General features: G+C 42.4%; 1 protein-coding gene across 3 annotated transcripts in view; it reads right to left on the reverse strand.

The window, feature by feature from the left end:
- Positions 1 to 291: 291 nt before the first annotated feature.
- PTPDC1 (protein tyrosine phosphatase domain containing 1) overlaps positions 292 to 24,785 on the reverse strand; it is a 74,221-nt gene continuing 49,727 nt past the window's right edge. For 2 of the 3 annotated variants that reach the window (XM_077277790.1, XM_077277792.1), the window contains 8 exons: positions 23,634 to 23,805; positions 22,007 to 22,087; positions 13,742 to 13,860; positions 11,836 to 11,973; positions 8,061 to 9,292; positions 4,186 to 4,371; positions 1,848 to 1,958; positions 309 to 945 (listed from right to left, as the gene is read on the reverse strand). In XM_077277790.1, the coding sequence (XP_077133905.1) occupies positions 859 to 945; positions 1,848 to 1,958; positions 4,186 to 4,371; positions 8,061 to 9,292; positions 11,836 to 11,973; positions 13,742 to 13,860; positions 22,007 to 22,087; positions 23,634 to 23,805 (2,126 nt within the window). In that variant the 3' untranslated portion in view covers positions 309 to 858. Of the gene's footprint in view, positions 946 to 1,847; positions 1,959 to 4,185; positions 4,372 to 8,060; positions 9,293 to 11,835; positions 11,974 to 13,741; positions 13,861 to 22,006; positions 22,088 to 23,633; positions 23,806 to 24,785 lie in introns of all 3 variants that reach the window. The other variant, XM_077277791.1, reaches the window with a different exon arrangement.

The following is a 24,785-nucleotide window of genomic DNA, read 5'->3' on the forward strand; positions in this document are numbered from 1 at the left end:
CAGAAAGCATTGGTACTGAGATGTGGTCTGTGGTCCCCACCTGCAGAACCACTCCTTTATTGAGGGTGTCTTGATAATTGCCAATAATTTCCATCTGTCGTCAATTCAATTTGCACAACAGCATGTGAAATTGATTGTCAAACAGTGTTGCTTCCTAAGTGGACAGTTTGATTTCACAGAAGTTTGATTTACTTGGAGTTATATTCTGTGGTTTAAGTGTTCCCTTTATTTTTTGAGCTGTATATATATATATATATATATATATATATATATATATATATATATATATATATATATATATATATATATATATATATAAAGCCATGTTTATGTAACATATAACATAAAAAACTGATCTAAATAGGTCATTTTCTGAGAAGCATAGTCTATTTCCATGTAAGCATCTTGATAAAAGAGATGCCCTATAGACTTTATACCCAACATTCATACATGTATGGCTCTACCTATGTAACAGCAGGTCTATTGCTATATTGTCTGACCCGCCGTATTCAATCCTTCATACTAGATTTTCACAGTGCGTTCCCCGGACGCGTTCTGCAGGGAGCTTGCATTACGCCCAGTAAAGTAATAAATACAATACATACTATTCACAAATAAGATACTGGCCCATGGACGTATAAAGGTGCCGCAAAACACAGTGAACCGAGCTCGTAAGAAACACGTATAAAGATAAAATAGCTACTAGAACATGAAGTCCCCTGGAGTTTCCTACATTCTCTGTAGTCTGAGCCCTTTATGTCACCAACATGTAAACACGAACCTCACAGGAAACACACATGACACCTAAAAAGTGCACACAAGGCCGAGCTCGTGCACCGCGGAGCCGCGCTGGAGGCTTTATTTTCGGATGTCCATCAAGGCGTGTTGTAAAATCGGTTTCAGAGTATTGTAGACCAGAGGACTGTCTTCTGAATCGTGTTTAACCTGCAAAATGAATATCTCAGGGTCAGACAAGCCTATGTTCATAATTAAAATCAAGAAGCAATGAAAAGCAAGGGGAGGCCAATGAGAGACACAAAAAAAATGAAGATAAAAAGACAATACACGTTCACTGTTCGCAGCAGAGCCAAAGGGCCTCATTTATCAAAATAGACTAAAAGAAGAACTGGCTCTGTTTCTCATGGCAACCAATCACAGCACAGCTTTCATTTCTTAAACTGCTCTGCTAAAATGAAAGCTGAACTCCTATTGGTTGCTATGGGTAACAAAGACAGCTTTTCCTTTACACGGGTTTAAGAAATCTGCCCCTTATTTTCCTGCGGTCACAGTTGCGGCGCAGCCACAGCCTCCTGTGCTCGCTGGCAAGAGCAAATGGCGAGTCCGATCCCTAAATTACCACATATACATATTGTTGTGGCACAGGGGCATACCAGAGATTAAAAGAAAAAAAAATAACAAATTCATGTTTTATAGTTAAAGGGGTTGTCCACTACTCGGTCTCACATATCACATACATCAGCAGCAGCTCTCACTTCCTACGGATATATGTGATTTGTCCAAAGGCGGGCGCCGATTGGCCTCAGGGAACGCTTGATGTAACAATGTGACGCCATCGCCGGGACAGCCAGTGCCGCCGCCGCTCTGGAACGGCGCCGGAGAGGAGTAAAAGTGTTATTATTTTACTAGGAACAAACATAAGGACTGAGAAGGGGCTGTCCGAGTAGTGGACAACCCCTACAAAAAATGAAAGGGCAGCCAACTGGCATGGGTGCTGGGAGTTAGACCGCCACCGATCTAAGACTAATGGTCGATCCTAAGGATAGAAGGACTACAGCTGTAGGCAGCTAAATCGTTCCGAACCCCAGATATCACACAACAGTACCTACCATGGTGAAAGCGATGACCATTCGGGTCAGTATTGCATCCTCGATGTCAGAGGGGAGCGGCCGCAGGTTACTCACACACTGCAGGATGCACAACATGGTCTGGTGCTGCCCCTGTAGTTAGACACCAATTCATTTAGCATATTAAATATTCAGTATCCTTACAGGCAGTTATACACCAGCTCCTATTTTGTCTATATGGCATTTATTACTAATACATTCTCATTTTATTTGCGAGTCAAAAGGCATCAGCTGGCAGCAGTGGTCCCATTTCTGGAAGCTGTCTGTGAATGGCTTCAGGGAAGCTTCACTTATCAGCAAGGTAAAAATATATATATATATTTAACACATGGCTCTTATATTATCTTGTAGTCTATAGCAGAGTTGTGTATGTAGGAGAGGTTTGTATTTGCATGTAGCAGAGTTGCGTGTGCTTGCACATGTAGCATAGTCGTATGTAGCATGTAGTGTATGTAGCAGGTTACATGTGTATGAAGCATAGCTTTGGGTGTGTATCAGAGCTGTCTTGGTGCATGTAGCAGGCTGTGTGCGTATATATATATATATATATATATATATATATATATATATATATATATATATATATATATATATATATATATATATATATATATATATATATATATGTAGCTGTGTGTATATAGCAGAGCTGTGTGTGTGCTTACGCATGTAGTATAGTTGTGTGTATGTAGCAGGCTGTGTTTGTATGTTGCAGGCTACATGTGCATGTAGCTTAATTTTGGGTGTAGCAGAGCTATCTGGGTGTATATAGCATGCTGTGTGTGTATGTAGCAAAGTTTTCCTCCAAACTAGGATACAAATCACTTTTAAAATCAGCTGTGCTGCTGGAAAAGAAGTCTCTTGCTGCAATATAACTTTAAAGAAGTTGTCCACTACTAGGCCAACCCCTTCTTAAATTAAATGTTCGTTCCCCATAAAATAATAAAGCCTATACTCACCTCCAGTGCCGGCTCCACTCCAGTGGTGTTGGCACTCGCAGTTCCGGGGATATCATGCGGTGGTAGGACATACGATGCCCAAAGCCCAATCAGCGCTGGCTTCACAGTCTCTGCCTTTGGACAAACTGAACATGAAGAGGAAGCCCGGGCTGCAGCTGATCCCTGGCTTCCTCTTAACGTTCAGTTTGTCCGAAGGAAGAGACAGTGAAGCCAGCGCTGATTGGGAGTCGGTGTCACGTGTCACCACACCGCATCACACCCCCGGGGAGGGCAACTGCCAGCACAAGAGGTGAGTATAGGTTCTATAATTTTACCGGGGCCGAACATTTAGTTTAAGAAGGGGTTATCCTAGTAATGGAAAACCCCTTTAAGGTTCTGTATTAACCACTAAGTGTTTCAACGCAATCCTGGCATCTTTATCAAGTGTGAAAAAAACAACAGATACACAAAGCTGTGTCTGTATGCCGCAGAGCTGTGTGTATATATGTAGCAGAGCAGTGTGTTTATGTGTTGATGTAGCAGAGCAGTGTGTTTGTGTGTTGATGTAGCAGAGCAGTGTGTTTGTGGGTTGATGTAGCAGAGCTGTGTGTTTTGGTGTAACACACATGCTTCAGAGAAACACTAATAAGTAGATTTATTACCTCCCTATTCTACACTAGTAAAGTAAAATAAGTAATATTGACCCACCACTTCTTTACACCTCCAGGGAAGAGTTAATCAGTAATAAATGTGTTTTTCCTCTATTCTGCTGTCTAAACCTGGGATGCGTCTTTCAGTAAGGTGCAAGACATGGTCCGAAATATACAATAAATGTTGTTTCACTTTTTTATTACAATTTAGTCCCTTCCTAACGTTAAAGGCCCTGGTCCCACTATGCAGTGTGCTGCTCAGGAGGCAGATGCGCGGAGCACAGATTTGTGAGCACAGAATAGTGTACAGGCTCAGTGGAAAGTCTGTGAGCCTTTACACAGATAGGAGAATGGAATCACAGACTTTCGATGAAGCCCGTACACAGCTCTGTCCATGTGCTAATGCAAGAGCTCAGCAGCCCACTGCAAAGTGTTTCGCATTAAGTAAGCAGTGAGGGTCTGATAATCAAGACCCTCAGCAACTGGCTGCGCATGTTAGGAAGGGATGAGATGTTACATAAAACAAGTTGATAGGTGCCGTATTTCCTATTTTGCAGCACAATTTAGTGTCACTTGCGCCATACATGTCAGTATCTAATAAATCGCATAAATTAAAAAACATCTCTACTGATGAAGAAACAGTGCCGCAGTTATTGCCAACCAGTGATTTATGTTGTGCACATTTATCAGAGAGGGTGCAGCCAAAGTTTTTATCAATCTGATGACAGTTACCTTTTCTAGCAGGTAGAGGGCGCTGTCGGGATCGCTGCTATAACTTGCTAATAAATGAACGCTTGCCTTTGTGATCAGAGGTTCCTTAAGCTGTTCAATCCATGACCACATTAAATTGCTTAAGACAAAAGGGTTCCTCTCTGCGCAGATCCGGTCCCAGGCCGCTTCTCGAATATTCAACTCTTTCTAATGGAAGGTAGGCAAAAGAACACCATATTAAATCACTGTCATAAAAAACTTGATGCTTCCAAAAGTACAAAATCTGTAATGTGCGATATAAAAAACAGCTATGAGTGTGTCATTCGTCCTCACCATAACGGAGAGTAAAAAAATGGCAATTTTTCAGTTTTTCTACCTTGAGGTATAAATGACATTTCTTGGTCTTACTTATTATTTAACGGCCTTCAACTCGAATGATGTAGACTTGATGGATGAACCTAGATAGGTCAGCCGAGGTCTTCTCTGTCGTTATCTTGACAGTATCAATCCATCGGGTTGCTGGTCGTCCTCTTTCCCTTGTTCCTTCTATTCTTCTGACCATGATGTCCTTCTCCAGTGATTGTTCTCTATGTGTCCAAAGTAGGCAAGTCGTAGCTTGGTGATCCTTGCTTCGAGTGACGTCTGGCTTCATTTGTTCCAAAAATGATTTGTTTGTTCTTCTTGAGATCCATGGTATTTATGAAATCCTTCTCTATTTTGAAGGAGTTGAGTCTTCTTTCTTGTTTCACTACAGTTCACGTTAAGCATCGATATGTTACTATGGAAAAGACCGGACTATGTACGAGCCAAGTCTTCGTTCCCCAATTTGAAGACCTTTTCCAGTGACTTCATTGTTGATTTGCCCATATCTATTCTCCTATTGACTTCTGGTGTTGTCGCTGCATCTTTTGGGACCATTGACCCAAGTAGGCTGAAGTCCATTACAACTCACAGTTCGTCGATGTCCATCTCAATGGTGTCTCGACCTGGCAGTAGTCAATATCTTCTGTGGACGAAAAGAGAGGTTGGATCCAGCTTCCAAAATTTTTAGCAAAAAATGGATTAGGAGAAGGTGCAAAAAATACGTACAAAAATCAGTGAAAGGACAGCCTAACAGCAACACATTTCAAACGCACAAAGTGTTCTTTGTCAGAGCTCTGTGTAGAGTCTCTGTGATTTTGGAAGATGATGTTCATGATGGACAGTTGATTTGCTGTACAAACATTGATGAATCTTCCTCCAACCTCGTTTCGTTCACCAAGTCAAAAGTTTCCAACAACGATTCCACGTTTGCCATGGCCCACTTTGGCATTCAAGTCTCCCATGATAATGAGCAAGTCTTGTTTTGGCGTCTTGTCGATTTCTTCTTGAACTTGATCTTACAATAGCTCAACGTCGTCCTCCTCGGCATCTGTTGCTGGTGAAAAGACTTGCGTAACTGTGACATGAATTGGCGCTCCTTGTAGTCATATCGACATGACTATCACTGAACTGCGCTGTTATTCAGGACACTGCCGGACAATCTTCGGTTGAGAATAAATTTAGTCTTCCTACTTTTGCACAATAAAAAGATTAAATAATAATAACTATTGTCTTCATGTTCTCATATACTACCAGCTATAATTTTTTCTTATTTTTCTGTTGACGGACATAAGGGAGGAAGTGTTTTTAACCCCTTCACGACCTTGCCCTTTTCCATTTTTGCGTTCTCGTTTTTCGCTCCCCTCCTTCCCAGAGCCATAACTTTTTTATTTTTCCGTCAATGTGGCCATGTGATGGCTTGTTTTTTGTGGGACGAGTTGCACTTGTCAACAACATCATTGGTTTTAGCATGTCGTGTACTAGAAAACGGGAAAAAAATTCCAAGTGCGGTGAAATTGCAAAAAATGTGCAGTCCCACACTTATTTTTTTTTTGGCTTTTTTGCTAGGTTCACTAAATGCCAAATCTGACCTGCCATTATGATTCTCCAGGTCATTACGAGTTCATAGATAAAACGTAACCTAGTTTGTTTGGTGTCTAAGTGGTAAATAAAAATTCCAAACTTTGCTAAACAAAAAAAAAAAATGCGCAATTTTCCATTACCCGTAGTGTCTCCATTTTTCATGATCTGGAGTCGGGTGAGGGCTTATTTTTTGCGTGCCGAGCTGGCGTTTTTAATGATACCATTTCGGTGCAGATACGTTCTTTTGATCGCCCGTTATTACATTTTAATGAAATGTTGCGGCGACCAAAAAAACGTAATTCTGGCGTTTCAAATTTTTTCCTCGCTACGCCATTTAGCGATCAGGTTAATGCTTTTTTTTTATTGATAGATCGGGCGATTCTGAACGCGGTGATACCTAATATGTGTAGGTTTGATTTTTTTTTTATTGTTTTATTTTGGATGGGGCGAAAGAGGGGTGATTTAAACTTTTATATTTTTGTATTTTTTTCATATTTTGTAAAGCTTTTTTTTTTAACTTTTGCCATGCTTCAATAGCCTTTATGGGAGGCTAGAAGCAGGCACAGCGCGATCGCCTGTGCTACATAGCAGCGATCTGATGTTCGCTGCTATGTAGCAGAAATGCAGGTGTGCTATGAGCGCCGACCACAGGGGGGCGCTCACAGCAGGCCGGCATCAGTAACCATAGAGGTCTCAAGGACCTCTATAGTTACCATCCTGACGCATCGCCGACCCCCGATCATGTGACGGGGGTCGGCGATGCAATCATTTCTCGGAAGCTCCGATTAAATGCCGCTGTCAGCGTTTGACAGCGACATTTAACTGGTTAATAGCGGCGGGTGAATTGCGATTTCACCCGCCGCTATTGCGGGCACATGTCAGCTGTTCAAAACAGCTGACATGTCCCGGCTTTGAGGTGGGCTCACCGCCGGAGCCCACATCAAACAGGGGACCCGACCTCCGCAGTAATAGTACGGCGGAGGTCGGGAAGGGGTTAAGGAGAGGTGATGCGCTGACATTTTCATTAGTACCATTTTTAGGTACAAAGGAATTTTTGAATGCTTTTAAATCTATTTTTTTTTATCTAAGGCTAGTTGACCAAAAAAAAAACAGTAATTCTGGCATTTTTTTATTTTATTTCTTATGAAACTCACCATGAGGGATAAATAATCAGTGAATTTTATAGCTTGAGTCATTACAGATTTAAGTATAGTAAAAAAGTGTTATGTATTTTTTACAGTTTTTTATATATATGTTATCCCTTCCCACTATAACTATTTTACAATTTTGCACTTTTGCTTTTTCCTCCTCTTCTTCGGAGAGCCATATCTTTTTTAATTTTTCCATTGACATAGCCATATGAATTGTTGCAGCTTTTATTGACACCATTCACTTTCCCATATAATGTTCTGAAAAAATGTGAAAAAAAGTTGTAAAATGGTGAGAAAAAAAATTCCGACAATGTTTTTAGGTTTTGTTAATTCTTCTGTAATGTACAAAAATTTTTCATCACAGCACTGTACATGGACAGTCGAGGTTAGGAATGGATTAAAGGGGTATTACCAAGTTTGAAACCAACTTCCAATGTGCGGGATAGGGAATAACTTCCCTATAGCTAGTGGGCCAACCTCTGGGACCCCCATTGATCCCAACAATATTTGAAGATCCCCCTATGATCATTCTTAATGGGACTACTGGAGATCACTGAGCCCAGCTAATCTTCGGCACTCCCAGAGTGTCAGTGCAAATGATCAACCACTGCTCCATTCACATGGGGATCTTCTGATCCATGGGGGTTACGTCCCAGAGGTCAGACCTCCAGTGATTGAGAAGTTATCAACTATACTGTGGATATGGAATAACTTCCAAAATTAGTACAACCCCTTTAAATTAGTTAGATAAAAAATACAGAAAATGGCAGAATGGACTCTTCACCAAGGTGAACTGTTTACCTGCCACATGATGACCTTCTCAGCTATCTGTTCCACATCGTCACAGTCCAGATTTGCAAGGGCCTTGGCAGCTAGCAGTCTCCTGGCCTCCAAGTTTAACTCAGACTGTAGGACAATCTGTGGGATGAATTCTGCAATCTCGCTAGATCCAAGATAAAATGAGACTCTTGGAGATGGGGACTCATCTTCTTGCTCGGAGGAGTTGTCATCCTCCAGAACATTGTTGTTTCCACAGACACAACTACAGTCCGGGGTGTCCTGAGGAGTCATGTTTGACGCTGACAATTCTGAGTCCGTTAATGATGTTTGGCCACTTAACGCTGAGGAAAATCCTAAGGAAAAAGTGCGGCTTCTTTGTATTTCCCTGGGTAATCGCCTGCGGTGGAACAGCGGAGAGTTCTCTCGTGGAGCATCAATGCTACTAACTTTACTTTGACTCCAGAATGAGAATGCCGTGGACACGCAGGGTTCGTTCTGCAGATTTGGCGTGGGTATAGAATGGGCTTCCTCACTTCCAGACACAAAGCATTGCTTAGTTCTCAACTGTTCACTCAACTTGCTCAAGAAAGTCATCTGTGAGGGTTCCGTCCATGGAGTCTCGCCTTGCTCTAGAAGGATTTCTGCCTTCGTAAGATCGGAGTCGCTGTAACTTAAACGTTTCTTCAGATGGGATAAGGGCTGGAGACATTCTACGTTCCTCCTTTTCCACAATGGGTCAAACTCCTGTTCACTGGTCAATGCCAAGTCCTGAACCCCGTAACATGCTGCCGTGGTGGCTGAATGGGTCAACGAGTCCACCGTTCCAATATCACGGCCTAATACTTTATCGAGCTGCTCTGTGGAGAACTGCGACACCGTCTTCTCTATTTCTGCAGATAGATCTGGGACATCTAGTAATTGTTCCTCCACCACCAGCCGGTTCTCTACCAAGTCTATTAATAATTTACATATTAAGTGAATGATTTTTGGCACATATTTCAGGTGTCGCGCTTCGTATCCGTGGAGTAAGTGCTGCTGTCGTATTAGGTACTGCGATAAAGTGACTGCATGAGCTTTGGGATCGCAGCAGGAGAAGACATTATGCAGTGGGATGAGAAACTGGGTGAACTCTTGGACACATAGGAGCTGGACCCGGGTCTGAATCGCGTTATGTCTCTTAGCACGTACGTAAAGAATGGCTTGATCTGCAGTCATCCTAGTGGCATATATTAGATAGCAAGCAATTAACACGCCTGGAAAAGAAACAACGTCAGGTTAATTCCAAAATTAGATGTATGCAATGATATAAACTGCATGGAGATAAGTATCAGGACTCACATCTTAATCAACGAACATAACACTAAGCCCCCTCGCCTAGGGTGTATAAGATCTGGACCCCCGCCTGCCGTGACTTATTAACGTGACAAATGGCTGGTGGTGCAGAACTGACTGATACTAGCGCAGTCCTGTAATAAGAGCCACCAGTGGAACAAGTCCGTTCATGACATTTCTTCCTCGCAAACAAGGAGAAGTGGAAGTAACCTCAGCAGCTCAATGAAAAAGTGGAGAGCGGGGGGCCAAGTGCTGAGGAGCAGAGGGCAGAAAAGTCACCAGTGCTCTGCTGACTCCATAACTGCAGAGTCCAGACCTTCTCTGGTAATAAGATCAGCACAAACACTGCAACCCCACGAGGAGCTTCATGATTAGACAACTCTTCATGGCACAGCAGCTGCATGGAGCCTTACGTCACCAAGTGAGTATAAAGCCACCACATCCGGTCTCTGGAGGACAAGAGTTCCGTGCAGCGACGGATCACACTTCTCTATCTGGCGTCTGATGGACAGTCCGGGTTTGGTGAACGACAGAAGAATGTCACTCCCTGACTGCATTGCGCTAGCGGTAAAGTTTAGTGGAGGAGGGATAATACTATGGGCTTGTTATCAGGGGTCGGCCTCAGTCCCTGAGTTCTGGTGAAGGGAAACATTAATTCTTCAGCACAAGGCATTTTGGACAATTGTAGCTACTGGCTTTATGAGAACAGTTTAGGGAAGACCTTTTCCTGTTCCCCATGACTGGGCCCAGTGCAGAAGGTCCATAAATACATGGTTGGAAGAATTAGTGTAAAAACACGAGCGGCCGGACAGAGCCTGTACCTCAGCCCCATCCAACACCTTTAGGATGAACTAGAACGCATATTGTGAGCTCGGCTTCTCCCCCAAATCAGTGTCCGACCTCACAAATTCTATTATGGATGAAGAGGCAAAAATTAACACAGACACCTCCAAAATCTTGTACGAAACCTTCCAAGAAGAGTAGAAGCTGTCAAAGCTGCAGGCGGAGAGCGACTCGATATCAATGTCTATGGAAGTAGAACGGGACAGTAATGTCTCCTGTAGGTGTAATGTACAGTAGGTGTCCCAGGATTCTTGTCCATATACTATACGTATGAAAATTAAGTGAGTGTCAAAGGTCAGATAGGTCAGGATGTGGGGTTTTTTTCCCATACTATTTAGGATTTCCCATGGGTTCATTATTACGATAATTATAAGTAGTGACAACCAATTCAGTTTTGGAAAAAATCTGATTTCTAGTGAAGACTGAAACTAATGTCTTCTTCTCATGTCTCAGCTAGCGCTGGTCTAAGAGCATGGAAGGGGCAGCAGGCTTGGTAGAAGCCAAATTAAGATTATTTTTTACATCTGACTCAACCTAATCAGATGCCTCCTTCTTCCTGATCCTTCGGCCATTACTGTGTCCCCATGTACACCCCTTTTAAAGTGGTGCCTCCAAAAATAATATTTAGCGCATTTAAATATGATTTCTGTGACTCCCGATCTAGCTCCCTAGAATTAACGGGTAAACTTATATTAACCCTGCTGTGGAACCATGGGGTCATATAGACCCCAGTGCTGAATAAATTGAAATATTTCTAAAACTGGTCAATCTCAGACATTGACCTTCTATGTATTTTCAAGTAACATATTTCTGCTTATGTTGATGATATTTTGAATTTGTTTTTCAATTTTGTTTCAAAGTTATTTTCAATTTTCTGTGTTTGGGACTCTCCTGACCCCAAAGTACCTTTATTGTCTGATTTTTTTTTTAATTTTTTTTTTTTTTTATATTTTCTGTTTATTCACAGGATTTACAATTATATTGCAAAACCTGTGAATAAACAGAAAATATTTAAAAAAAAAATGGCTAGATGAACTGTGATGACTCCTGATGAAATATTGGCAGCTTTGGATGCCTCAAGTGACACCAGCTATGTTACAGGACAGCGCAAACGGTGCTATGTTTGTCCTCGATCGAAGGACAAAAAGACGAGATTTGTTTGCTATGACTGCAAGAAGTTCACTTGTGAAGAACATGGCACTATGACGTGCAGTGACTGCAAGGGCTAAATTTATTGCCAGATCATTCGTTGTCATAATGTTTTTACTAAAATCCACACAGTTTCAGATATTGTGCTTTTTTTTTATTAATTGAATTTGAATACTTTTAGTTATTAGTAAAGCATTTTGGTATAAATTTCAGTTTGTGGTTGATGATGACAAATAAATCGCTTCAAAGTTACGTTTGATTTCATAACGGAGTTCTGAAATGATGACAGAATAAAACTTGATTATTCTGAACAGCCAGCATGTTCATTTTAATGAAATATGACGATTTTGAGCCTGGGGTCATATAAACCCCATGGTACCAAAGCAGTGATTTTTTTCATGGTTCCACAGCAGGGTTAAAAAATGAAAGTTTAGTTAATCTTTAGTTAATCTTTCACAAACAGCTACCTTACCTGTCCGCCCCAGCCCAGCATGACAGTGAATAGCTACTTTTCCCTCTTGTAAGGCAAAAGACATAACTTTAACCATGTCGAGGATAGTAGTTAGGGACGCGACGCCATAGTCCTTCCATCCAAAATTATAAAAATAGACTGAAAGAGAAAAATACATTAAGACAAAAGGATATCAAAGACTGAGAATAATTCGCACACTGCGCTGGAGCAGGTGTGCTGCCTGCGCTCCGCCATGTTCTCTGGACTCATACAGGGGGAAATCTTCTTAATTAGTAGTAAGAATGTAACACCATCATTAGACCCAGAGAACAGAGACGTCATGATGGTGATAAGCACAGGATGTGTGAAATGTGAGCTGCGACATTAAGATCTAATGGAAAAACATCATTCAACGCTATGTAAAAGGGTCTTACATCCCAATTATTAGACCCAGAATTAATTGTGCACCTATCTAAGTGGGCTCCTTGCTTCAATGACTGGACTGTGATATTCAGAGAAGGATGTGGATGCAATAAATGGTGTACAATACTCGTTAAAAAAAAAATAAAGAGGACCCTTCACCGGGTTTTTTTAAAGGACCGATGTGTATATCACACAACTTTAATCATTAAGTATTCCCTTAAAGGGAACCTTCCACTGGATTTTTTAAATTTAAACTGACAGATTCCTCCAATTGTCGCTGTTCCACTGGTTCTAGAACAGTTTTTCTTTTTCTTCTGGGCCCCTTCATTCCAAACTTATGCCCCCTGGTAATAAAGATGCAAATTTTCCCTTCATCGCACTGGGTGTGTACCATCGAACTTATCTGTGGGCGTGGCCGTGTTTTGATTGGCCAGAGTCAGAGAAAAAGCCAACGCCCATAAAGGAGTTCTCTGGTACACGGTTAGGGGAAAATGTGCATGTTTAGACATAACTTTGCAATGGAGAGGCCTAAAAGAAAAAGAAAAACTGTTCCGGAATCAGTGGAACAGTATTAATCGAAAAAGGGAATCAGTTTAAATGAAAATTTCCAGACAAAGGTCCTCTTTAAAGGGATCTTCAATGATTAAAGGGGTGCGCTATACATATCAGTCCTTAAAAGGGAAACGGTTATTATCACCACCATGAAACAAACAGAAGCCTCACTGAGTAGTAGAAGACAACAGCGCATGTGTATGATTTAAAAGACATGCTAAAATACTCTATGGTTGCTTCAATGATTATGTTAATTAAGCAAAATGGGTGTATTTAGGAACGGCCGTTTTGACTTTTCAGGTGATTAGCTCCTCCTCTATGACTTCAAAAAGCTAATTAGCATGTGCAGCAATTAAAGTTCATGCATACCAGTACTAATTATACATACAGGGACATGTTTAAAAATCTATTAACTCACACTACAAGGCATTGAGTGGGTACGGTGGGATAATTACAGTTTGTTTTGAATGCCAGAGGCAAAAGAAACCTGATACATGTTACTGGGCAGTATTGAACAAGATGATGCCAAAGACACACCCCCTTCTCTGACATCACTCAGTGCTCTGCTGCCATTGGCTTGAGTGGCTCCTCAGACTTACTGTTCTGCCCTCAAGGGGCCATCAGTATGGTAACTGCTCTACTGTCACACAACAGTACTTTACTGCAGTAGGATATTTTCAAGAAACAATCCGGGGTTGTAAATATACAGATTCCAGTTATAGATACATATCAGACTAAGAGGTTATTAGAACACGGATAATATAACAGGAAGTAACGGGTATTATTTAAGAAGCCTAAGTGTCCTTGAACATCTGTAACATCCCGGCGTGAAACTTACATTCCAATTACTTATAGCAAGGAGCAGCGGAGAATCTTACACCACATTGCCCAGCGGCACAAATTGATGCCGTTTCATAATTAATGAGCACAAACAGCAGGAAAAAAGACTTACTTTCAGCTTCCATAAAGGCCTCTGGAAGATATGTGAACCCACTTTCTTGCTCTAAAGGATTCCCACAGCTCGCATGCTCCCCGGGACGCTGCAGGTTAATTACTGTTTTTATTCCGCAGCTTTGGAAAACAAGGAAAAGAAAATATGGTGAGACGTTTAATATCTACGACATTGTATGTAGGTCAAACTGGGCAAATTATTTGTTTTATTAGCAAATCATTGCTAGAATAGAAAGTGGTTGAACTGCTGCTACACTTCGGAGTGATTTTCTTTTGGCCCCAAATAATGATTCCATTTTTTTTTTAATCTAGTTTTTCGGTTCTGATTTGCGCCAAATTCGTTGTTAATTTTATTTGTATGGTAGAAATGTTTCTGCATGTTGCAGAGTTGTGTACAATATTTTTACGAAACTTGCACCCCCAAAAACATAAAGAGCATATTTTTCTATTTTGCGCAAAATTAATGAACCGTGTGCGACATTTTGAAGAATTTGTCATAAAAAAAAATTACAAGACAAAAAAAAAAAAGAGTAACTGAAAAGCGGAAATGAGGAATTGAGCACCATGTGTGGGTTATTTTCCTATCTATTAGATATACAGAGCTAATGTAACAGCAATGTGACCCCTATCTATGTGCTTAGGTTTCAGTCTACAATGGTGAAGCGGGGCACAGATAGTGCTGTCTTTCTGTAACTGATATAGGCATAGATAGTATGGTATAATATTAGTCCCATACAAGCAAAAGACATGAGGCTAGATCAAGGTTAAAAGCCATAGGAAAAAACAGGTAAGAATTGTTATTGCTTTTCATACCTTTTCTGACCCTTAATCCTAACACATAGATAGTATTGTCTCTACGTAAAATATATAAGCACAGACAGTATTGACTCCTTGTTTCTTCCTCTAAATTACTACAGATAGATAGTACTATCTTCCAGTAAATGATGTAAGCATACATATTACTGACATATTTCTCCTCATTATGCACACAGACAGTACTGCTTGCCTTTTTCTATCTGTAAATAATATAGGCACAGAAAGTATTGCTTCCCTGTTTCTTATTGTAAATAATCTAGGCATACAGCTTTCCTGTTTCTTGTTGTAACATGATCAGGCTCATGCAGGTACAGGCAGCACTGCCTATCTGTTCATCTCTACTATCTATGCAAATGACAAATGCACAGTAAGTACTGCCTTCCAGTTTCTTCTTGTAAATTATACAGGCTCATTATGCGCACACATACAATGGGTATGGCCCTTCCCGTTTTTTTTTAAACATGTACAGGCTTGTTATGTAGGTACAGACAGTAGTGCCTGCCTATTCATCGCTGTAAATAATGTAGGCCAGATAGTACCACTTAGGGTACTGTCACACAGTGGCACTTTGGTCGCTACGACGGTACGATCCGTGACGTTCCATACGATATCGCTGTGTCTGACACGCAGCAGCGATCAGGGACCCTGCTGAGAATCGTACGTCGTAGCAGATCGTTTGGAACTTTATTTCGTCGCTGGATCTCCCGCTGTCATCGCTGGATCGGTGTGTGTGACAGCGATCCAGCGATGCGTTCGCTTGTAACCAGGGTAAACATCGGGTTACTAAGCGCAGGGCCGCGCTTAGTAACCCGATGTTTACCGTGGTTACCAGCGTAAAAGGAAAAAAAAAAAAAACGTACATACTCACATTCCGGTGTCCGCCAGGTCCCTCGCAGTCTGCTTCCCGCTCTGACTGACTGCCGGCCGGAAAGTGAGAGCAGAGCACAGCGGTGACGTCGCCGCTGTGATCTGCTTTCACTTTACGGCGGCACTCAGTCAGAGCAGGAAGCAGACTGCGAGGGACCTGGCGGACACCGGAATGTGAGTATGTACGGTTTGTTTTATTTTACTTTTATGCTGGTAACCAAGGTAAACATCGGGTTACTAAGCGTGGCCCTGCGCTTAGAAACCCGATGTTTACCCTGGTTACCCGGGACCTCGGCATCGTTGGTCGCTGGAGAGCGGTCTGTGTGACAGCTCCCCAGCGACCACACAACAACTTTCCAACGATCACGGCCAGGTCGTATCGCTTGTCGTGATCGTTGGAAAGTTGCAGAGTGTGACAGTACCCTTACCTTTTTGTTAATGTAAATAAATGATAAACAGATAGTACTGCCTTCCTGTTTGTTCATGTAAATGATGCAGGCTCAGAGAATACTTTTTTTTTCTTGTAACTATTGTAGACACATTTAGTACTTTCTCCACAACAGTGGAATGCTAAAATATTTAGGCACAGGTAGTACTACCTCTCTGTTTCTTCTAATTAATTGTCTCAGCACAGGTAGCATTACTTCCCTACATGTCGCTATAATATGATACATATAATAAAGCAAGTACAGATAACACTGTCTCCTTAAAGCAAGCGACACTACTCTGTTCTCCTGCTCCTCGACCTGTCGGCTGCCTTTCACACAGTGGACCATTCCCTATTATTACAGACCCTCTCATCCCTTGGCATCACAGACTTGGCCCTATCCTGGATCTCATCATACCTAATAGACCGGACATTCAGCGTCTCCCACTCACACACCACCTCCTCACCTTGCCCCCTATCTGTCGGAGTCCCACAAGGTTCAGTCCTTGGGCCCCTGCTCTTCTCCATTTACACATTTGGCCTGGGACAGCTCAGAGAATCTCATGGCTTTCAGTATCACCTCTATGCTGATGACACACAGATCTCTGGACCAGATATCACCTCCCTACTAACCAGAATCCCTCAATGTCTGTCCACTATTTCATCCTTCTTCTCCGCTAGATTTCTGAAACTTAACATGGACAAAACAGAATTCATCATCTTTCCCCCATCTCACGTGACCCCCCCAACGAACCTATCCATTACAGTAAATGGCTGCCCACTCTCCCGAGTCCCACAAGCTCGCTGCCTCGGGGTTATCCTTGACGCTGATCTCTCCTTCAAACCACATATCCAAGCCCTTTCCACTTCCTGCCGACTTCAACTCAAAAATATTGCACGAATCCGTTCATTCCTCAACCAAGAATCTGCAAAAACCCTAGTCCATGCCCTCATCATCTCTCGCCTTGACTACTGCAACCTCCTGCTCTGTGGCCTCCCCTCAAACACTCTCGCACCCCTCCAATCTATTCTAAACTCTGCTGCCCAACTAATCCACCTGTCCCCCCGCTATTCTCCGGCCTCTCCCCTCTGTCAATCCCTTCACTGGCTCCCCATTGCCCAGAGACTCCAGTACAAAACCCTAACCATGACGTACAAAGCCATCCACAACCTGTCTCCTCCTTACATCTGTGACCTCGTCTCCTGGTACTTTCCTACACGCAACCTCGGATCCTCACAAGATCTCCTTCTCTACTCCCCTCTTATCTCCTCTTCCCACAATCGTATACAAGATTTCTTTCGCGTATCACCCCTACTCTAGAACTCTCAGCCCCAACATATCAGACTCTCGCCTACCATCGAAACCTTCAAAAAGAATCTGAAGACCCACCTCTTCCGACAAGCCTACAACCTGCAGTAACCACCGATCAATCAACCGCTGCATGACCAGCTCTATCCTCGCCTACTGTATTCTCACCCATCCCTTGTAGATTGTGAGCCTTCGCGGGCAGGGTCCTCTCTCCTCCTGTACCAGTTATGACTTGTATTGTTTAAGATTATTGTACTTGTTTTTATTATGTATACCCCTCCTCACTTGTAAAGCGCCATGGAATAAATGGCGCTATAACAATAAATAATAATAATAATAATAATAATAATAATAATAATAATAATAAAGAGGACCTGTCACTTGCTCAAAAAACTGAATTAAACAGCTGGTAAAAACCCCTGAACTACCCAGATTCTGCTGCCGTTTTCCATTTTACGCTGCATTTCTCCATTGCATCTGTATTCATATTTGTTGCTTTTAGAGCGCAGTATGTGAAATCTCTGCTTGTAGTCCAATTGGGCATTTCTTCGCAGTCTTCTCTGGGGGGGGGTGAACTTTCATTCTTCGCTCCTAGATGGTGTCAATCACAGCTCAGTAGCTGATACAACAGTCTGTTAGTCTCAGATGCTGCTGAACTGTGATTGGCAGCATCTGGGAGGGAGAGGTGAAAGCACACGCCCCAGAGAAGACTCTGAAGAAACACCCAGTTGCATTACAAGCTGAGATTTCACATACTGAGCTCCAAAAGCAACAAATATGAATATCTCTTTAATGGAGTGACAGAGCGCAAAAAGGAAAAGAGCAGCAGAATTGAGGGGAATCAGGGAATTTTACAAGGCATTTAAAAAATTTTGAGCAAGTGATAGGTCCACTTTTAAGGCACAGTCAGTACTGCTGCTATGTTTTTCTTGGTAAATCACTTAGTCACAGAGAAAAGAGCGTCTTCATAGAGGAGGGGAAATAATGTGAAATTTAGAGCTGGTTATAGCACAACTAATTTATATTACTATACATAACATAGGGATTATATATCGACTGCAAAGCAGATTTTTTCTCTCTGCAGAGTCACCTCTCTGAACACTTCAGAATAAGCAAATCCGCTATAATACACATTTAAAATAAAACCAGGGAATCATCATCACATGGCCGGCCTGTTCAAATAAGACCAGTCCGCTTTCCTAATATGCCTACTTTAATTAAAAAAATGAATTAACAGTGAAAACCTCTTTTTTATAATGTTATATTATGCTGTCCCTCTATTATTGCTCCTGGAACTGTAGGAATAAATAGGCAACAGGGCGTTATTATGGACAATACAAATAGGGTATGTCCCTACAAAAATCTAAAACTATTCAATCAGTGCTGGCATTGCTGTGAGGAGTCCGGAAACAGTAGAGATATTCACATTAAAATATTATTTCTCGCTTTTCTTCTGGTTCTCTATATTTGTTTCTATGACCATTTTAAGGCAGTGAGGGGGATAATATACGAGGTCCGGTATGTGCCCCCCAGGATGCGTTCAGGGTCATATTAAACCGCATGAAGCGCGTTGTGTTTACAGCAAAACGCCTGTAACTCACAAGGCAAAATAAAAGTAAGTGTGGATTTGGTCAAAGTAGTTGACTCAGTCAGATTTTAGGAAAATCCGACATGGGCTTTTATTTTTAGAGGCATTTGCAGGTTTGGTAGTGGGGCGAATCCCTCTCTCCACTCCGTGTTTTGGGAGTGGCTCTATGTCCATGATTCCCATTTAATCTCTCAGTTTTGTCTTGTGTTAGTCTTTTTTAGTTTTGCAAGCTGCAGAGCAGGAGGCTCCGTGCACCCAGGCCTGTGTGACGCCAACACAAAACCAGGGACTTCAAAGCGGCTGACGCACCCAGGAGTTATAGCGGTGCCATTGCCCACAGCAACAGGTTGGAACACGGACTTGTTTTTTGAGAACCCAAACTTAGGGTACGTGATCAGCCATGGGGTTATCAAACCCCAAATAAATAAGACCGCGGCCGTACAGAACTGGCCCCAACCTGTTACTCCTAAACAGGTAAGAGCGTTCCTCAGCATCATTGGACATTATCGACGGTTCATACTTAATTTTGCTGGGAGAACAGCACCCCTGACCGATCTCTTAAAGGGAAAGAAGTTCCGGTGGAACCGTCAAGCGGAGGAAGTGTACCAATCTATGAAGTTGGCATTGTGTGGACAGCCTGTCCTCACTAGCCCCAACTTCAAGAAAGACTTCATAGTGCAAACGGATGCCTCCGAGGTAGGCCTAGGAGCGGTCCTGTATCTGGAGGTGAATGGAGAAGAACATCTGGTCACCTACCTGAGCAGGGCCGGTTTTAGACAAAGTGGGGCCCTAGGCAAAAGTTTAAAATGAGGCCCCCAATGCTCACATACATATTGCACCATGACGCTCAAACATTTTGGTTGCATTTACATGCGTTGAGTTCAGACCGTTCGATGCGTGCGATTGACAACATTGAAGTCGTTTGGCTCTTGTTTCTCGGCCTCTTTACATCGTCTGAGGACGAATCGAATGATGGGGACAGAACACTAGTACATCAATCTGTCCCCATATAGTATCATGCTATAAGCAGCAGGGCTGTGTGTGTGTGTGTGTGTGTATATATATATATATATACACACACACACTCTAGTCTGTTCAACCATTATTTTAAAATGTGCATGGAACACACACACTATCACTGTATGTTTATATAGAATAATGCAAAAAATTATATATATATACACACAATTAAACACACACGACACATGCTTATACACACACACATACATGTACACGGCACACACTTATATACACACACATATATATGGCATGCACTTATACACAGACACATACATAGCATTCTTATACATACACACATACATAGCGTATATATATATATATATATATATATATATATATATTACACACACGGCACACACTTATACACACAAATATATACATGGCACGTACTTATACACACACATATATACATGGCACGTACTTATACACACACATATATATACATGGCACGCATTTATACACACATACATACACACACATATATATATACACATACATACACACACATTATATATATATATATATATATATATACACACACACGGCAAGCAAAGACACACTTATACACACACACATACACGGCACACACATGCAGCACAACAAATGCTCATTTGATACATGTGATTCACATAAGCACACACATGACACACGCTATACACACCACACACACACACACACACACACCTTTATGCTGGAGGGAATGAGATGATGCACACTATCAGATGCAGCTCCTCCTGCTCCCAGCAGACACCTTTCTGCCCTCTCCTCTGCTGGGACTGCCGACAAGAGCAGGAGTTGCTGACAGCAGGACAGGAGCCATCATCACCAGGAGCAGCACACACAGTGGGACGGTGCTCTTTACTTATCTGCCGGCTCAGGTTGTTACTGGTGCTGGGTCTCTCTCCCTTCCCCTCAGAGGCTCCGTGCAGCAGGACAGGGCGCTGGCCAATGAGCACTTCTATCACGCTGATGGGGGAGGTTCAGTGGCCGCTGCTCCTGTGCTTCACTGCAGGCTCCCATTTTACTGCTACAAACATTCCCAGAGTACATGGCCTGTGGTGACATCACGGTCACATGGCAGGTCACCTGATCGTGATGTCACTACAGGTCCTTAACCAGTCTCTACTCGGAAGCTTCACTGATAATGCTATTATCAGTGAAGCTTCTGCTGTAGATGCTGGGGGCCCCCAAGGGAGTGGGGGCCCCAGGCAGCTGCCTAGTCTGCCTGGCCCTAACGCCGGCCCTGTACCTGAGTAGGAAACGTACCCCGGCCGAGAAAAATGATAGCGTAGTGGAGGAGTGCTTGGCCATTAAGTGGGCCTTGGAGTCCTTACGCTATTATTTGCTCAGGCAACTTTTTCGCTTGGTGACAGACCATTGATCTCGTCTGGACGAGAAATGCAAAGGAGAGGAATGCTCGGGTCACAAGATGGTTCCTGTCACTGCAAAACTTTAGCTTCACGGTGGAACATCGAGCGGGGAAGGCGCAAGGAAATGTGGATTGCCCTGGCATGGGCACAAGTTTTCCACCTCACAAGTTTGAACAGAGGGGGGGGATATGTAAGGCAGTGAGGGGGATCATATATGAGGGCCAGTATGTGTCCCCCAGGATGCGTTCAGCGTCATATTAAACCCGCTGGAGTGCCTTGTGTTTACAGCAAAACACCTGAAAATTACAAAGCAAAATAAGTGTGGATTTGGTCAAAGTAGTTGACCCAGTCAGATTTTAGGAAAGCGAGACATGGGCTTTTATTTTTAGAGGGATTTTCAGGGTTGGTATAGGGCAAATCCCTCTCTCTACTCAGGGTTTAGGGAGCGGCTCTATGGCCACGATTCCCATTTAGTCTCTCAGGTTAGTCTTGGGTGGATCAGTTTTAGTTTTGCAAGCTGCAGAGCATGAGGCTCTGTGCACCCAAGCCTGTGTGAAGCCAACACAGAGCCAGGGAGTCCAAAGCAGCTGAAGCAACCAGAAGTTATAGCGGTGCCATTGCCCACAGCAACGGGTTGGAACACGGACTGGTTTTCGAGAACCCGGCTGCAAACTGGAGGATATCCTTTTCCTGTTTATGTCAGTTCTGGAATAAAGACATTTTATGTTGAACTTTCTGTGGTCCCTGCCTATCTGTCGCACCGTGTAAACCCCGCTGCACTACACCATCCATATACAGAATACAATGTCGTCACCGTCTTACTGTCTGTACTAATATTCACACACTCCAGATACATATTGTACAGTTACCTCTGGAATTGCTTAATGATGTTATACTTTTCTAGAATTTCCGTGGATGGTCTCGCCATTGCCAGTATGTTGTCTGTGATCCTGAAATAAGCAAAAAGTCAAGTTGGTGTTTGTTTTCTCTATTATCACTAAGTAAAAAACTGCATTGAGTTTTCCAAATTTGGAAAACCCTTACTCCCTGGCTGCAATTTGTTGTAAAAAAAAATAAAAAAAACTGAGCTTTACTCACCCTCCCCGGGTCTAACGATGCTCGCGTTGCTGATGTCATGTCGACAGCTCTGCAGCCAATCAATGAGCTTGTGACGTCAACTTGGGTTGAGCCACTGAGCTCAATGATTGACTGCAGCGCTGGAGACATGTCATGAATAATGCTGGCAAAAACAGTCACTGCAGTGCTAGACCTGGGGATGGTGAGTAAGGCAGTGTTATGTTTGTTTTTTGTTGTGTTTTTCTTAAACAAACTGATCTGGATGAAAGGGGCTTTTCAGTTTTAAAGGGTTGTTCCTAATATTGTAAGTGATTCCATTCTGTAACCGAGAGAGCACAGCTCCGAAATGCCTCGGTGGCTGTGCAAGTTTGCCAACACTCTGTTTACTGTCTACAATGCATGTCAGAGCCGCGTTCTCTCTTGCAAGTCGAGGTGTTAGGTTTCATGTTTCACAATACACATTACTAAATAGATCTGCTAGACCTGATGAGGCCGGTGTACTTTCTTTGAAATCCATGTCATAATGGCTGTATAATCTTTTTTCAAAGTTTAAACTCAAAATCCAACCACCCAGCCTGATTGACAGCTCCTCAGTGTCCCTCCTTCATGCTGCTGCGCTGCGGAAATATTATGCTGCCCAGTACAATTTTCTGCCGACAGACTGGTTACCCTTGAAATGTCACTCTTTAACTGAACGTATAAAATGATCATTTCTACATTAGGATTATACATGGACCTTTACAGTAAGTACGCCAGTCAAATCAGGTCTAATAAAATCTATTAAAAAATATATGCAGTTTTTATTGTAAGAACTGATTACAGGTGACAGATCTGCTTTAAACGGTTTGAAAATCGGATCCCTTGCACTTAAACAGGTTTTCTGAGAACTGATCCAAGATGACCGCTGTCTCCTAATTCCGGCTTCAATGCGTCCTAGTCATGCGTACCGCCTTGTCAGTGGTATGATCTTGCATAACTTCTCAGAGAACCCCTTTAGGAAAGTTTGTCTGGGAAAGTTTCACATTTCCCTGCAGCACCACCACAGGCTGAATGAAGTATTACAAAGCTCTAATGGCAATCAATGAGCAGCCCATGTCATGTGTGAATGTGCCGGGTCCTCCATTGAAGGCGCATGCTTTTTATTTCCCCTCCTCTGTGTCTGATACATGAGGATCCACCATAATAAACTTAAAAATCCTTAAGATAATATTTTCCTAAATCAAAACACCCCTTTAAATGAGTTGTCTCAGGAGACGAAACATATCTTATAAAAAAGAGGGGGGGGGGGGGAATACCAAGATTTCCTTAATAATCAATTAAAATAATGAGCGGTTTCTATAATCCCATGATTATGCTCCGCTCCTACGCAAGATCCGTGCCGATCTAGTAGACCATTAACGAGCAACCGCCAGAGATTACCAGGAGGAGTACAGTCCCTTAATGACTTGTTCCTCATCACTCCACCGTGCCGGGTTTTCATATTTACAAGCCCGACCTCCGCACGTCATGGAACACTGCATGTGGCCGGGGATGACATGGCGCAGACGCTCCCCAACCTTGGTGTATTTCGATGTTGGACGTCTGACGCTTCCTAAGTCAAGAAAACACAAAGAAATGTGGATCATTAATTAGGTAACCTAGTAGAGCGCTCCAGTTTCCATACATGTGTTTCCCCACTTCAGTGTTCAAGAGAAGAATATTTGGGGTCCTACAAAAGAAGACTATAGGGTCCGATTCATAATTGCACTTGCGCTTTTTTTCATCCAATTTTGGGGTTTTTTTTGCCTCTTTTTCATTTGCCCCTTATTCTTCCATTAATTTGTGCCTTCTTTTAAGTCCATTTTATATGTATTCACCTGTCTTTTCTTTTTTCTTATGTTCATTGTGGTGAAATGGGGGAGTTGGATTTCCCAAAATTTTATGTACGCCTGAAATTTCTGCGTAAAATTATGCATCATTTAGCAAAACGCATGACTTTTTGTGCTTAAAAAAAAAATGTAAAATAGGTGAAAAATAAAGAACATTTTCTACATTTTGAACAAAATTCATAAACCGCTAGGACCATTTTTTTTTTTTTCAGGCTTTAAGTAGTACCCTAATGTTATCTGATGTATCTGGAGCGGTAGCAGGAAGTGTATTAAAGAAAACCTCTTCACTTGCCACAAACTATGTAATTTTTGTTTTACCTGGCGTGTAAATGCCGCTGTTCTCCTGAATCCGGCGATGAATTTCTTGTGTTCCTACGCCTCTCCGTTCCTGAGATATGGGCCCTTCTTCACTGTATGTGAATCTTTTAAGCCAACTGGGCGTGGCCTCCAAGAAAACTCCCGCGGAGAAGAGGTGTGGCCACTCTCACGGGATATTACACACAGGGTATAAGGGGTCATATCTCAGGAACGGAGAGGCACATAAAGAAAAGAAAAACATCGCCGGATTCAGGAGAACAGCGGCATTTATAACAGGCAATAATAATTACATATTTATGGCGAGTGAGAAGCCACTGACTGTATGTCACATCTAGAAACATCTAAAATTTCATTGTTCCCCACTCACCAAACTTCCACCCAAAAA

Source organism: Ranitomeya variabilis, chromosome 8 (genome assembly GCF_051348905.1).
Source record: "Ranitomeya variabilis isolate aRanVar5 chromosome 8, aRanVar5.hap1, whole genome shotgun sequence".
In the NCBI taxonomy this organism is placed as follows: domain Eukaryota; kingdom Metazoa; phylum Chordata; class Amphibia; order Anura; family Dendrobatidae; genus Ranitomeya; species Ranitomeya variabilis.